At 33.5% G+C, this 15711-nt stretch overlaps 1 protein-coding gene across 16 annotated transcripts in view; it reads left to right on the forward strand.

The window, feature by feature from the left end:
* Window positions 1-15711, forward strand: part of BAZ2B (bromodomain adjacent to zinc finger domain 2B) — a 297378-nt gene that overhangs the window by 220961 nt on the left and 60706 nt on the right. For 13 of the 16 annotated variants that reach the window (XM_082395173.1, XM_082395167.1, XM_082395172.1 and 10 more), the window contains 5 exons: window positions 3159-3224; window positions 4921-4986; window positions 6385-6429; window positions 6649-6675; window positions 7911-7976. In XM_082395173.1, coding sequence (XP_082251299.1) covers window positions 3159-3224; window positions 4921-4986; window positions 6385-6429; window positions 6649-6675; window positions 7911-7976 — 270 coding nt within the window. The remainder of the gene's footprint in view (window positions 1-3158; window positions 3225-4920; window positions 4987-6384; window positions 6430-6648; window positions 6676-7910; window positions 7977-15711) is intronic. The other 3 variants (XM_082395177.1, XM_082395181.1, XM_082395171.1) reach the window with 1 other exon arrangement.

Consider the following 15711-nt stretch of genomic DNA (forward strand, 5'->3'; position numbering starts at 1 on the left):
TACAGGTAAAGTATTACATGACAAGATATTCAACTTTATTGAAGATGGGAATGTGTAAACTACTCTCCCATCTCCATATATTCACTGTAATCATTAAAGCAGAAAGGAAATGGGGATAACTAATATTCTTTAAAAAATTTGAAATGGCAAGTAGTTATTTCTGAGTATGAAATAAAGTCAATTGTGTTATTATATAAATAACTGCTAAATAAATGGCTTGGGTTGGATTTGATGTGGCTGTCTCGAAGGTTCTTTCCAGTATTGACTAAAGCACTATGATTAGAAAGAGTTGATATGGAATTGGGATTCAGAATTTAGTTTACAGTCAGGCAGACTGTAAGAGTTGAATATGGACTCTGCTACTTAAGAATTTTGTAACCTTAGATGAATTTCTTAACCTCTAAGTCTCTATTTCCTCCACTGCGAAAGAAAATAACTGCATTATCTGAAGATTAAATGAGGTGATAAATGTAAAGTACCTGCAACAGTGCCTGGCACAAAGCAAATGCTCACTTTTTAAAAGATGATATAAAACACCAAACTGCATGGTAAACTCTTTTACCGTAATTTAAAGTAGTCAGCTGTACACTTGAATTCCTTTAGTTTGTTAATTCCAATTAGTTTGTTAATTGTCACTGCTAAAGACACTGTAAGGTTGACTTATAAATATCTAGTCTAATGAATGCCTTTATTAAAATATAAATATTTACTGTATATCACATATATGTAAAAATAAGTTTATATTTCATTTTAAAGTGAAATACTATTGTTTCTAAATATTATACTTTTTCATAGCTTATCCTATTTCCTAATGGCTAGAGATCCATCAAATCTTATCAGCACTTTAAATTCAGCTTTGTGATCCTAAAGTCTTGAAGTGGCTACAACCTAAATATACATGGTTTTTTGCTGCTCATCAAAAAAGCAGCTGCATAGCACAGGGAGATCAGCTCCGTGCTTTGTGACCACCTAGAGGGGTGAGATAGGGAGGGTGGGAGGGAGACGCAAGAGGGAGGAGATATGGGGATATATGTATATGTATAGCTGATTCACTTGTTATAAAGCAGAAACTAACACACCATTGTAAAGCAATTATACTCCAATAAAGATGTTAAAAAAAAAAAAAAGCATTGGAGTCCCAACGTTTCAGCAATGTTAATACAAATGAGCTGATCATAGAGTTTTATCAAGATATTTATCTGAGGCTAGTTTCAGAATGCAATCTGACTTATTCCTTATTGCCAACAAAGTGAATCAAAGTATACCTTAGGTCTACTCACATAGTCAGTTACATAATGCCTACTTTAAAGTTAGCATTAGATCTAGAATAAAATAGTAGCATGTGCTTCTGGATTATTTTTTCCACCTAGTAGGCCAGTATCACCAGAGAGTCCTCAAGACAATATTCTGGAAGCTTACAGAAGCATTATTATGAAGCAGAAGGAACAAAGGCATTGGAATGTGACCAAGGCTCTGTACTTACTATTTGATTTAAGGCAAAATATTTACTCTCTAGGAACTTTAGCTTTCTATTAGGTAAAAAGAAGATAATTTCAACTCTTTTTATGATCAATAAGATATTTTATGTAAAGTGCCCAGTTCAGGGGTTGGATACCCAGTATTATAAAGTGAATCTGTATTATAATAACTTATAAATAATGTTTATCTCTGCTAATGCTAATGACACCACTACCATTATATATGTGTGTGTATATATAGGTATATGTATGTATATATTGAGATCAATCATATCAGTGTGCAAAAAAAGAAATGTTTAAATACGTTAAAGTACAGCTCGCAAAGGTACAGCTAGCATCTGGAAATTGGAACAGGTATTATAACATTCAGCAGTATAAAATGTGTTCGCTCTGGAAACCCTACGACAAATGCAATTTGCTAGTAGGAAAATTGGGGTGTTTTGGGGCAAACTATGTATTATTATTGAGTACCAATTTGGGACTTTCAAAGGGGTTTCTGAACATGAAATTGTTAACATTGTGCTGATAGCATATGAGATAATGTTTTTAAATCAAAATGTAGTTTTATCAAACTTTAGATAATCACTGAATTCTAAAACAATAACTAGTACATTAAATTTAGACAATGTGAACACCAATTATGTCATTGGAATCATTCTCTAGAATGTTCACTTTTAATTAAGCCTTTTTAAAATAATATTACAGATTCTTTCTGAATTTGGCTTATTGTAGTAGTTAAAAGCAATGTAATATTATCATGTTATTCATCATGTGAAGTAAGAAATTATAGTATGGAAATTGTTAATGGTAATCTGTTACAGTTGTGTGGCACCACACACTTTTTTTTATTATAAATTTATTTATTTATTTATTTATGGCTGCGTTGGGTCTTCGTTGCTGCGCGAGGGCTTTCTCTAGTTGCGGCGAGCGGGGGCTACTCTCCGTTGCGGTGCGCGGGCTTCTCATTGCAGTGGCTTCTCTTGTTGCAGAGCACAGGCTCTAGGCACGCGGGCTTCAGTAGTTGTGGCTTGCGGGCTCTAGAGCACAGGCTCAGTAGTTGTGGCGCACGGGCCTAGTTGCTCCGCGGCATGTGGGATCTTCCCAGACCAGGGCTCGAACCCGTGTCCCCTGCATTGGCAGGCGGATTCTTAACCAGTGCGCCACCAGGGAAGCCCCTGCCACACACTTTTTTAAGCATTTTTAATTTATTCATGACATAGTGAGAGAGGGCAAACACCTCTCCCTATTTTATACAAGAGTAGTTACTCTTTGCTCATGATCATCCAATGAATGACAGTAACTCAGGACTAGCCTTAGGTTTTCTCACTCCTGATACACTATTTGTCTACTTTTCTGTCCTGTATTTATTTAAAACTAAGTATAATTGTAACTGCAGATACTTACAAAAATCCACAGGCTAAATGAGTTTAGTTTACCTAGTTTCTGTATACATATTTAGCATTTGTATTTTACAAATTGTTTTGAGAAATTTTATAAAGTCATGTTAATTTGACATGAACATATATATGATGTTAAACTAAACAATTAAATTTTACATCCACCATGTGCAACCTGTGGTAACTCTATTTATATCTTAACTTATTTGATTCGACTTAAATACTTTTCACCTAGATATTTAGTTTATTTTATTATCTTAAATTATTATAATTTTTTCTACAGGAAAAGATTAAGAGAATACAACAAATCCGAATGGAAAAAGAGCTTCGAGCCCAGCAAATTCTAGAGGTAGAATTCTTAAATGTGATATGATTAAAGTAATATTGTCATATATTTTAAAGTCTACAAAAATAAAAATCTTACCTACATATTCTGTCACTCATACAAATTAATATTATGTCCATCAGAAATTCTCTTTAAGCATAATGCATAGAGTAAGACCTTATCTGAACCTTATTTAGCAGACTTCTAATCCTAACAACCCAGGAAATAAGACAAAAAAGAAGAAGAAACCGGGAAAACTTCTGAACAGCCAGTATAGGTGTCATAAGGTTCATGTGCTGAAACTCGTGTTCTTTACTTTTAGAAAACTCATTAGGACTTATAGTCAGGTATTTACTTTTAATTTAGAAATAAAATATTACAAGAGTGAAAGTAAATTTTAAACGTAGAAACAGTTTAATCAGCTTGTTTTTCTGGCTTCTAATATACCCTGCTTCCCCACAAGCTGATGGAATAGGACTAGAGGACATACATGGGAATCAGTAAAATAATAGCCACAAGATATAGCAAGGGAAAATACAGAAAAACTCCAACCAGCATGTATAGGAATTCAAAAGCCTAGCAAGAGTCTGTGATCTTTTAGTTGAATAGCAAGCAATTTTCAACACCTTAACAGCTGAAAGACATTACTCTGTGGAACTGTATAGTATAATAACTGATGTTCAGAATAATTGCCCCAAGTCATCAAGAAAAAGCCAAATTATATTTAGTGTAGTGTGTCTAAGCAGTATATATCTCAAAATTATTTCCATCCAAAATAGTGAAAATAAACTTCTAATGTTCAAAATTGCTATAACCTCCCAGCTATTCAGGAAACTCTTGGTATAAACGATTTATTCCCTGAGGGTGTCAAATAGCTGAAGTGTTCTATGTTACATGATTATTCCTTCTAGAAATATACACGTTTCCTTATCCATTTCAAATTAATTTTAAAAATCCAAATCAAAAGTACTCCTATCTTCAAGTAAATTGACAGTAGCTACTGGATAGTTATCAAACTACTAGATAATTAATGACTTTAACATTATGACGCTCAGATTTGGTATCATGACCTTGATATTCAAAATGTACTTCATGAAAGATTATAAGTTTCCATTCTATCTTTTTAAAAAACCTTGAATTTAATCACAATATACAGCTAGAGAAAATCAGATTTAATGTGTTTCATTTATATCAGCTGAGTAATGGATTACTTTATCTCAAATTTCAAGTATTAAAAAAATCCAAATAAAGTGGACATGTTCATTTTTAAATGTTACTGATTTATTATTTAAATAACTTTTATTATCAGTTAAAATCTATCCCATCTTCTAAATTTTTTATGGTGATCATGTTTTACTTTTAAAAATCAGAAAAAGAAGGAAAAATTACATAAAATAATTTTTTCTGTGATTAAGTTTTAATGTAAAATAATAAACACTCAATTATTTCAGACTTTTAATAGAATTTGAAGAAGTCAAGAAAAGCTGACATACTCTTATGAATTTAAGAATTTTTTATATCTTAATGCTAATCTATACATTAGAAATGAAATTAGTATGTTAAATACAATATTAACTGTGGGAAAATCTGTAATTGTTTACATATATGTTCCATGTTGTTTTGTACCTGTGAGGCATGTAGCTCCATTTTCAAGTCATAGATTACTTTCAAGTTGCAGTGGTGCTGTTGCATGACTTTGAGACCTGTTTTGCATGCACAGGCAAAAAAGAAAAAGAAGGAAGAAGCAGCAAATGCCAAATTATTGGAGGCCGAGAAACGAATAAAGGTTAGTTTAGATGAGAATCAGTTTTCATTTTTCAAAAATAAAAACTGTATGATATTATACCGGTATCAGTTATTAAAAAAAATAGCCCTCCTCAAAATGACTATCTAAAAAAATGTTTAGCACAGGTAAAACATGTGTATAGTGTGTGTTTTTATTGTATGTATATTGTATGTATTTTTTTATATTTCATGATACAGGTTCTGTGTGATACTTTGAGCTCTTTAAATAGCAGACCAAATCAGAAATGCAAACTATTGCATAATACCTGTATATAGTTTTGATGGATAAGATCTCCCCAGAGCTATTTTGTATCATTTATGTTTAAGTTTCAAATTGTGTTCGAAATCCGATTCTCTCCTTAGATTAAAACGTTCTCTTTGTTAATGTCTAACAACTGTTTTAACTATTAAAAAGCGAAAAGCCTACAGAAACAAAAACCTAACTTTATCAGCTATAATTTACCAATAATAAAATTAGCCATTGTTATTTATTGTAACTTGATGTGTTGTTTGGGGATGTTTTGGTTTTGATTTTCTGGCCTGAAACATAAGAGAGTTGGACCCTCAGTCCCCCTCCAGCCTCCACCCTGACACACATTACACCCCTTACCTTCCATTTTTTCTGATAGTTATTTACTGAAATTGGGCAGCCATGTGGTCCTACCAGTTCAAGAAACAGCCACTACAGCTATATCATAAAACCAGGGAACTGTTTGTTACCTTTTTCTACATAGACTCTCTTACTTTGTTCTTTAGATTTCTACTCCTTTTCAAAATGGCTGCCCTTAATATTAATTAATCCATATTTTACCTTTATAAAAAGATTCAGATTGGTGACATTCCCAGTACTGTTTGTATTAAGCCCTACCCCTTTGGGATGGTGCCCTCAATCATAGGTGGGCATAAAAATCTCAAGCTGATTCCTTTTCTCTTGTCACTCTCATTCCTACACAGTGATAGAAATGATATAGATGCTGTTAATCCCAGAGTGTATTTAGGGATTTATATTCAGAGTGAAGAGAGTTTTAATTAGCTAGATTTGAGGCTTGCTTCATTATGTTTCCTTTTTTTTTTTTTAGTGACAGTTGTATCTGATATGCTCTATCTAGCTAGTCAGTTCAGTGAATGGGTCATTGAAGTGTGCTTGCTATTAGGTCACTGAATTTCAACTCTAAATGGCTACTGAATAAGGATCCTCGCTCCTGTCATACGGTTTTTATATATTAGGTAGAACCATATGAAGTTGCCACTTTATAAGTAAAAAATTATTGGATATTTGCAGTTTCATATGGTTCAACCTAATGGAAGACTATAGAATCTCAGAAAAGGAACTTTTAATACTTGTTGCATGTTCTAAATTTTCCCTAAAAATCCATCTTAAAAGTTTCTTATTTTTAAGGAAAAAGAAATGAGGAGACAACAAGCTGTTCTTCTAAAGCATCAGGTCTGTAGACACATAGTTATACAATTGTCGAAATGTACGTTTTATAATTTTTCTTAAATCTATTTTTGGAAAAATCTTCAAGATATTTTCTTTAAAAGTTCCAGTATAATTCCTGCTTAAATTCCTGGTTTTGGGATTGGTGTCTTTCGGGGGGTTAAAAATTGGTTTCATGACTCTGTGATTTCTGTTTCATAATGTTGTGCCAACTCTTTCTACCAGGAGTTGGAGAGGCATAGACTAGATATGGTATGGGTATGTTTATTTCTGTACATCTAACACCGCATTGTGATTTGGTTGTGATATGGTTGTCATAGCAATGCATAAAGTGTAGCACTGGCTGCTGTCATTTTACATACTGCTGCATGGCTTTACAGCACAGTGCATTGCATACATCTGCTTGTCTGTCTATAAAGAAATATGGTACGTTTCCAAGATTTTCAATTGAATTGGGCAGGCCTTATACAAGGCTGCTGTCTAAAAGTTTACGTTACTGATGTCACAGTGAAAGTTGGATCACTATCCAATTAGATACAATTATGACCCATATTCTCCCATCATTCTAGATGCAAAACTGCCATTGAGTACAATGGGAATTTTGAGTTAGGTTGATGAGAGAATATGAAATATATTCTGGTTTTATGGACAAATTTTAGAAATTTTTAGAAATATCCCTTTGGGGGAACCACGTATATTTAATCAAAAAGAATGATTCAGTACTATAGCTATGTGATTTTTTTATTTTAAAGTAAAATGAGACTATCGAAGTAAGCTAATGCTTACCTTATTTTCATACTGTGCCTTTTAGATTCCACTTACGAGCCCATGGTGCAGCTTTTGTGGCTTTAAATAGTGCATCAAGTGGCAGACATCAGTAAACAGGAATATCCCATTTCATTGATGTTGTTATATGAATTATGCCTATAACAGCTTGAAAAAAACTTTCCAATTTGTCGGTGGCTTATTGGATTTACAAAATGATAGTGTACTTGAAATAAAAATAACTAATTCTAAAACCATGAAGTGAAAGTGAATATAAATCAATTTCTGCCTGATCTAAAAATTTAAGAACAGCACAACCTTTGGTTTAATTGGCTGTAGTACATATTTGTGGTTTTTCTAATAGCAGATGTAAGGTAACTGACCTGTTCCAGCCAACCATTATGCTTTTTGTTCTGCCAGCTTTTGAAGGAGCATCACAACTGACCATAAGTAAACCTTGTATGCTTCTGTTTACACTGTCTCCATGTTCATTGCTTTACCTTTTTGCTTTTGATTGTTCTTGTATTTGCTTTCTAAACCTGAACTAAAACATGCACAGACTGGCCATTCTTGTCTTATATTTAGTATTTACTGTGACTTGTCTATAAATGCTAAACATGCTATACCGAGTTTTTTTGTTCTGTTTTGTTTTGTTTTTCCATTTGAAAATCAAACTATTAACTATGGTTGAGTTATATTCCTAATTTTATCTGGCCTAATAGGAACGAGAGAGAAGGCGACAACATATGATGCTTATGAAAGCTATGGAAGCGCGTAAAAAAGCAGAAGTAAGTGTATGTTTCTGGAAAAATATTATCTTGTCATAAATTAATATTTTTTCTTAAAACATTGGCTCTTCTAAGTATAGATTTTTTGGAGTAGGGATTGTCATGATTTACCTACTCTCATAAGCAAACCAAAGGTTAGAGATAGTAACCAAGTGTTAGAACATAAAAGAATCCATAGGATGGATTCCAATGTATGAGTTAATTTTCTTGGCTGACATTTTAATTACCTTTTTAAAATATAGTGAATGGCATTCATTTGGATAAAAGAAGCTATTTCTTACTGTGACCAGAGTTTCACAAAATTACAACATGCCTCGACAAGTCCTATGTGTCCTAATTCAAACATCAGTCAGTTCAACCATGGACTTCTGCCCTCAAAATTACTCTTTAGCATTCTATATGTAAAATTAGGCCTAAGTACTATCTTTGAAATAGACTTTTACCATATACTTCAGAATAAGAAAATTATTGCAATAAGTCAAAATGAACTTATATGGATGTTAATAGAAATCACTTAAAGGTTAAAAAATGTTACAAAGGAATGCATTCTGAATTAAAACAGTTGAATAGAGGTATGGCCATTATAACCAGGGCTTTGGAGTTTCAGAGACTCAGATACCCATGCTGGCTCTAAACCAACTTGCTTTAGCTCTTCAGGTTATTTCTTCTTTAAAATTGAGATAATGGTTCTGGTAGGATTATAAGATTATCAAGTGGGATAAGCATTTAATAAATAATAATTAATGAAAATGAGACTATTTGGTCTAGAAGTTGAGTGCCCTATATTTCAGTTTTTTGGCCTCAGCTGTGGCTTAAACTCTCATTACAGATTTCTGATATGAAGGCACAGTATGTGTATTGTTTAGGAACCTGGACATTGTAACCAAATGATCAGGATTTGAATTCTAATTTCAGTACATTCCAGCTATATGACCTTGGGCAAGTTATTTAACCTCTCTGTGATTCAGTTTTTTCATCTGTAAAATGGAGATGATACTAATTCCTATTTCATAGGGTTTGTAGTTATGATTAAATGGGTGTGTGTCTATATGAGTGTATGTGTAAAGTTCTTGGAACAGTGCCTGGCACCACATAATACCTACTTACTTATCACAATAAGTTACTTATTAATATATAGGTGTTTTTGTCCTTACTTGTTAATTATCCAGGACCCCTGACACCCTCTACCTCTAACACAACAAGGGAATCTCTACACATGGATTTATAACCACAATCTCTGAAAAATGACAGGCAGGGAAAGAGAGAGAGGTAACAGATTCCAGGAATGGGTATGGCTGCAAACTCTGTTCCCTTCTGAACGCAAGGGTGGGAAGAGTAGGGAAGGGGATTAATTAAAATTCTAAAAGCTCGACCTAATTTTCTCCTATCTGGAGAGATGGGAACTGAGGGAATAACTCAGGGAAAAGACCTGGAAAATCCCTCAAGAGGCAAGTTCTTCCCTGCCAGGTATTCCTCTTACCGGAAGGACTAAGAAGAACCAGGGCTTGCTGTTCTGATTTTTCCTCTTGGAGAGGAAAGCTAAAGAAAGGCAGAATAATGAAAATAACCCAGAGCATTATCTCCAGACATACTAGGATTTGGTAGAAGGGGACACCCAAGAGAATAGTAAGGATAAGATCATCTGAGGGAGTGAATGCTCAGGTTAAGAGGTACCCAAAAGGCCCAAAAGTCATGACCTCTCCCACTGGTTTTTTTATATTTGCTCTGTGGCCTGGGAGGAGAGTAGGAAAAGCCGCTGGAGAGAGGTGAGTAAGATCTGCATTGAGTGGAAGGTAGCAGCCATGGGATAAATGAAGATAATTCAAATGAAATCTTCTAAGAATCTCTCAAGACCCAAGAGCATCTTTCATGGGAAAAGGATATTCCCTTGACTAGATAGAGTGAAATCAGGTACACTGCTTCCAATAAAACTGGGAAAGGGATATGAGAAACCAGGTACAGCTCTCCCTCTTCTAGCTCCCTTCATCCTCAGAAAAAAGAAACATGAATAGCATATAAAATATTCTTCAATTTGAAGTACTTTGAAATATAAAAACAATTATCAGATAAAGTGAGAAGAAACTAAAGGAAAATTAACCCACCTATATTGGAGCAATACGAGTTCGTGATAGGGCTACCCATATCAAGCATGAGTAATTAGAAAAGAAATGCAAGAAAACTATGCCAAAATATCAAACCAAAAATATATGTGTGTACGCACGTGTGCATGCATGTATACATAAAGTAACAGCTTAAAGCATAATAACTTAAAGAACCTATTTTCCCTGCTTTCATTCTTGCTTTCCTCAGCACACTCCCTATGCATTCTCCACAGAGTAGCTGGAGTGATCTATTCAAAAAAGAAACCAGATTATATCTGGATATCTTAACACTATCCAGTGTCTTCTCATTACAATAGTAATAAAGTCCAAATTCCTCATCATGACATATCAGACCCGCATGCTCTGACCTCTGCCAACCTCTCCAACTTTATCTCATACAATTTGTACCTTATGTACTATGTTCCAGTCATTTTTGTCTTTTTATTATTTCTAAACAAAGGGTCTTTACTGTTGCTGTTCTTCCACTGAATATTCAAGTGGTTCTCATCTATTGTTCAGTCATAGGTCAAATATTAACTTATCAAAGAGGCCTTCCCAGAACAGAGTACATTATATGTTTTCTGTCTATATAATTTTCTTTATATAATAATAGTAAAATCATTTTACTTTATTCTAGGTGGTTTTCTTTTTTTAAACACTTAAGGAACTATTATTTAAAATAACAATACAATAACATATGTTACAAATAATCCTTTTTCAGGATGTTTGAGAGAATCCCATAGGTAAAGCTGAATTCTTAAAACGTTGTTATCCTCTGATAACTATAGACCTGTGAACAGGACTAGAGAATTTTACCAGTTATTCAGATGGGTTTTTTTTTGGCCACACCGTGCGGTATGTGGTATGTTTGAACCCTCCGACCACGGTTCAAACCGCGACCCCTGCATTGGGAGCCGTGGAGTCTTCTTAACCATTGGACCACCAGGGAAGTCCCCAGTTATTCAGATCTTAAATTGTGTTCCTCTATTGAATGATACCTATAGATCTTAGTAATCAACTAAGTATGTTTTTACATTTCTTAAAAGACTGTTGTGTACACAGCATTAAATTAGATGCTGCAGGAAAAGCAAAAAAATTAAAGATGCTTTTTATCCTATCAGAGAGAGAAATCTTTACAGTATAAACAGTTAAGCAGTGACTAGGCATATGTTTTTACTGATAATCCAAACTTTCACTATATCTTTTACATAAACTTGCACCTCCGTGAATATTAACAAACCCTTCCTATATCTACTTGTTCATTTCTTCATTATTACTTAATGTGCATGAGATGTAACTAGAGTAATGCCAGTAATGAGCACATCTTGGCTTCATATTCTGCCTCTTATTACCTCCTAATAGCTCAACTGCAATTTTTTCTGTTATTAACTGTTAAAAGAACAAACTTTATTGTAAAGTTAAAGCCATATGATACTTAGGCAGGGCCAACTTAAAATTCTAAAATGGCCTATGTGTAACCCTTGATTCTAAACTTTAATACCTTTAGACATTTAATTATTAAGTTGTGAAGAAAAAAATAAGATAAACAAAAATGCTGATATTATGGGTAATGTTTAAAGAATTATGAGGTTAAAAAATTAATTGCTTTCACCTTGTTAATTAAAAATCTCTTATAACATCTGAATTTATTCCAAGAAACTCCCCATAGTCATCAAAGTAAAAAGGTAACACAAACACCATTTTTATGTTTCTTTGTGTACACTACACTGATCTTACTTTTTGATTTAGTGTTAACTTATTTTTCACTAAAAACATCCCAAATTTATATTGGTTCCCTAACTTAGAAATCTAATTTCTATAGTTTTTCCTTTATATAAATCTATAATTAATAAGAATATTCAGACATATTCAGAAATTACCTTACTTATTATTATATTAATTTTAGTGTATCATCATAGTTCATAAATATTTTTATAACATAATGTAAGAAAGGATAATCTTTAGCCTCATGAATAAAAAAGGCTTATATCCTAGTATAATTCAAGTCTTACAATATATTTGTGCTCTCATTATTACTAATCACTGGAAACTTAGGTTGGTTTAAGCAATGTGACAAAGTAGCTCAAAATCTCCTGTTTCATTTATAAAAACTTCAAACTATGTCAGTCACAAATTTATAAACACTTTACTCATATTATCTGAATAATCAACCATAGTACTCGTAACAGAGTCTTTTGTATATCTATCTCCCCAAGGATCAATAAACAACAAAAGGTTGTTAAACATGCGTCTATTACAGAATGACTATGTCAGCACTTTAGGAGACAAAACCGTAAAATAGAAGAGAGTAGTTCAGGTTTCAGAAATCATCTAATAATTTGCAAGCATAAAAAATGTATAACCCATTCAATGATTCAAGTCATGAGAATATTTTATAATCCTATATTTATACTAATCATTACTTAGTGAAAAATAAAAAGTAGAATTGCTCATGTAGACAGTTTTGTTTAAACAAACCCATTTTTCAGTTGAAGATATAATAAATGTACTTATGTGACATACTTGTGTATTGTACTTTATATAATGTACTTAATTTCAATTTTAAACTTAAATTGTCTTTAAAAGCATGTAAAATGATTTTATATTAACTATTCAGTAAAATGTTAAATGTCATACACATTTAAAAGATACACGCACAATTTTGGAACGAATTATTGTCAATGTAATTTAGATGTATTACAATCTCTACTTACCTGACTCAAGAATTATTAACAATTTTGATTTTAATTTAGGAGACATTTGTATAGTAGTAGCTACTCTAAGAATATTTAGTGATAGTTAATCTAAAGTAAGTACAGACTTTTGTGTAATACTTTGGTGGATTTTATGAAAATGTGATAACTGGAAATTTTTACTCTTTTTAAATAGTATTTTATATTGATACCTGTAAAATACAATAAAATATAATATATAAATAATATATAATTTTATTAAAAATTTAAAATATAAGGATTTCTTTTATCATGGATTCATAATTTTTTCATTTGTTTAAACTTAATTTATTATTACATTTTAAATGTAAAAATAGGCCCTTTAAAAAAAATTACCCTGATTTTTCTACTCATGCTCAATATGTGACATAAAATAGTATCACTTTTATTCTTTATATCTGTCTTCTATAAATGGCTTGTGTTATTAATCTTATTTACACTTTATTCTTCTTGCACCCTGAGGTAAATCTGTGTCTCTTAAAGAATATTTATGTCTTTGAAATTTAAGTACAGTTGCTGTGAAAAGAAATGTAACCTCCTAATTATGCCCAGAGCAAACACCTAAGAGACCCAGTAGAATCATAAAATATAGGAAACATAGGCATCTTTGCAACATGGCCTCTTAAAAATGGCCTGTTTGGCAATTTGACAAATTGTAAAACTTTATAATAACAGATCCTCCTACCACACTCATTGCTTAGTTTTTAAACTTCTGTGATTCTAAAATAGAATAAATTCATTTCATACCTTTGTTATTTTGCTATAGATTTCTGGAAATACTTTCAGTTATGCTTTTAGAGTCCCTAAAATAATCTTTTCATGCATTTAAAATTTTCACCCTATGTATCTTAGGCTATTTAGTGTAATCTAAATTTAACACTTTTGCTATTGAAAGGTGTTGCAACTTTGAATGAAATTTGAATGACTTCTTAATTAAGATATTAGTAATATTTTGATACAGAAAATTTCATTACTATAATTAAGATGATAAAAAGATGTTTTATTGTAAATGACATATATACCAAGAATCCACATTTATTTCATAACTTTCTACATCTAGAAAACTGGGTAAGGACGGGGAAAGTTGGGAATGAAGGCCCCAAAAAATTGGAAGGAGTCATTCTAATTTGCTTGTAATTGTTTATAGTCAATCTAAAATATAGTTAAGAGCTATATTTCATAGTCATTTGTAGACACTGTAAGTTATTGCCCTGAAATTTAAACAATGTGGCATTTGTAGATTTAATCATTCAGCAAATTAATCAATGCTTAAATAATTTTTATATGCTAAGGCACACTGTATATGTCCATTAGAGACATATGATAACTATTATAGTTGGAAATAAGAACAATATTTAGACCAGTGGGAGAGGAAAATTGAACTGATACAGGCTTGAGTTCTCAGAGACAAAGATAATATTAAAAACTCTCCTGAGGGTTTCTGGCAAATTATACTGCTGGGAGTTGAATAGGTCCATAAAGAGGTGAATAAGTTGGTTCCTCTGATCTCTAGAAGTTCACACTACAGTGCGAGAGATCAACTTTAAACAAATAATTGTCACTCAGTGCAATAAATGCTGTAATAAGTTATGTGGAAGCTCAAAAAAGGGAAATATTAAAACTCCTGAACTAGCTGTGGGAAAAATTAAAACACAGGCTTTATTTTTGTGTAAAGGAGGAAGGGCTATGCATTCCAGTCAGAGGGGATGACAGGTACATAAATACAATGTTGTAACTAAACAGGACCTCTGAGGTTCGGGGAGGAAGGTGCAAAGAGGGGGTTAGTCAATTTTAACCTTGTGCGTATACCTCTCTTGGCTTTGCTGCTTCTCCTCTTCTTCCCCCTCCTCTCCTCCTCCCCCTCCCCTTCGTCCCCTCCTCCCCCTCCCCTTCATCCCCTCCTCCCCCTCCCCTTCCTCCCCTCCTCCCCCTCCCCTTCCTCCCCCTCCTCCCCTCCTCCCCCTCCTCCCCCTCTTCCCTTCCTCCCCCTCCTCCCCTCCTCCCCCTCCTCCCCTCCTCCCCCTCCCTCCTCCCCTCCTCCCCTTCCTCCTCCTCCCCCTTCTCTTCCTCCCCCTCCTCCTCCCCTTCCTCCCCCTACTCCTCCCCTTCCTCCCCCTCCTCCTCCCCTTCCTCCCCCTCTTCCTCCCCCTCCTCCTCATGATCATTATCATTATCATCCAAGCAGTGCCTCAAACTGGTTACACTGTTTACTCAACACAGTTGTATCACAAAATGTGCCTAGAGTTTGGGAGATTCACTGAGAATCATGAGATACGAGACCAGAACTTCTGTGGGGCTAGATTGTGACTGTCTTTATATGCCATTTTAAATACTAGTTGATCGTTGAGGGGATCCTAGAAGCTCTGGTTCTTTGAGAGTCATTTTGTACCAAAGCCACAGGATTTGTATTAGTCCTATACAATTCAGTAGAAGTCACTAAATAAATTAGTGAATAAATGCATTAAATTTAGAGACTCCATGTTTCCCTTAAAGTATCCCATTGAGGGAGTAGATGCTTGTCTTTAAGTAATAAAGGTCCTATGAATTTCTAAGATTCCTTGCAAACCTCCATTTTATCCTAAGATATAGATGTCACTTTTACATTCTATTCCGTATTATGGCCATGCTTTTTTAATTCGAAAAATACTGCATATCACTAGGTAAAAATGATATCCAAGAATATAAGACAGCTTTACCTCATGGCATTAAATGCACTCTAACTCATTGTCTACCTATCACTGAAGGGTGTACATACCCTCAGATTGCCACTAATGTGAAGTTGGCACAGTGAAAAGAGCATTAGTGTCACACAGGTCCTTTCTCTCTTTTTCAAAAGAAAAGAAATAATAACCATTTTCAGCAGTTCTTAGTGAATAACAGAGAAGTCTCAATTATTTATGA

The sequence above is a fragment of the Balaenoptera borealis genome, assembly GCF_965194805.1.
Source record: "Balaenoptera borealis genome assembly, chromosome: 6".
NCBI classification, from domain to species: Eukaryota; Metazoa; Chordata; class Mammalia; order Artiodactyla; family Balaenopteridae; genus Balaenoptera; species Balaenoptera borealis.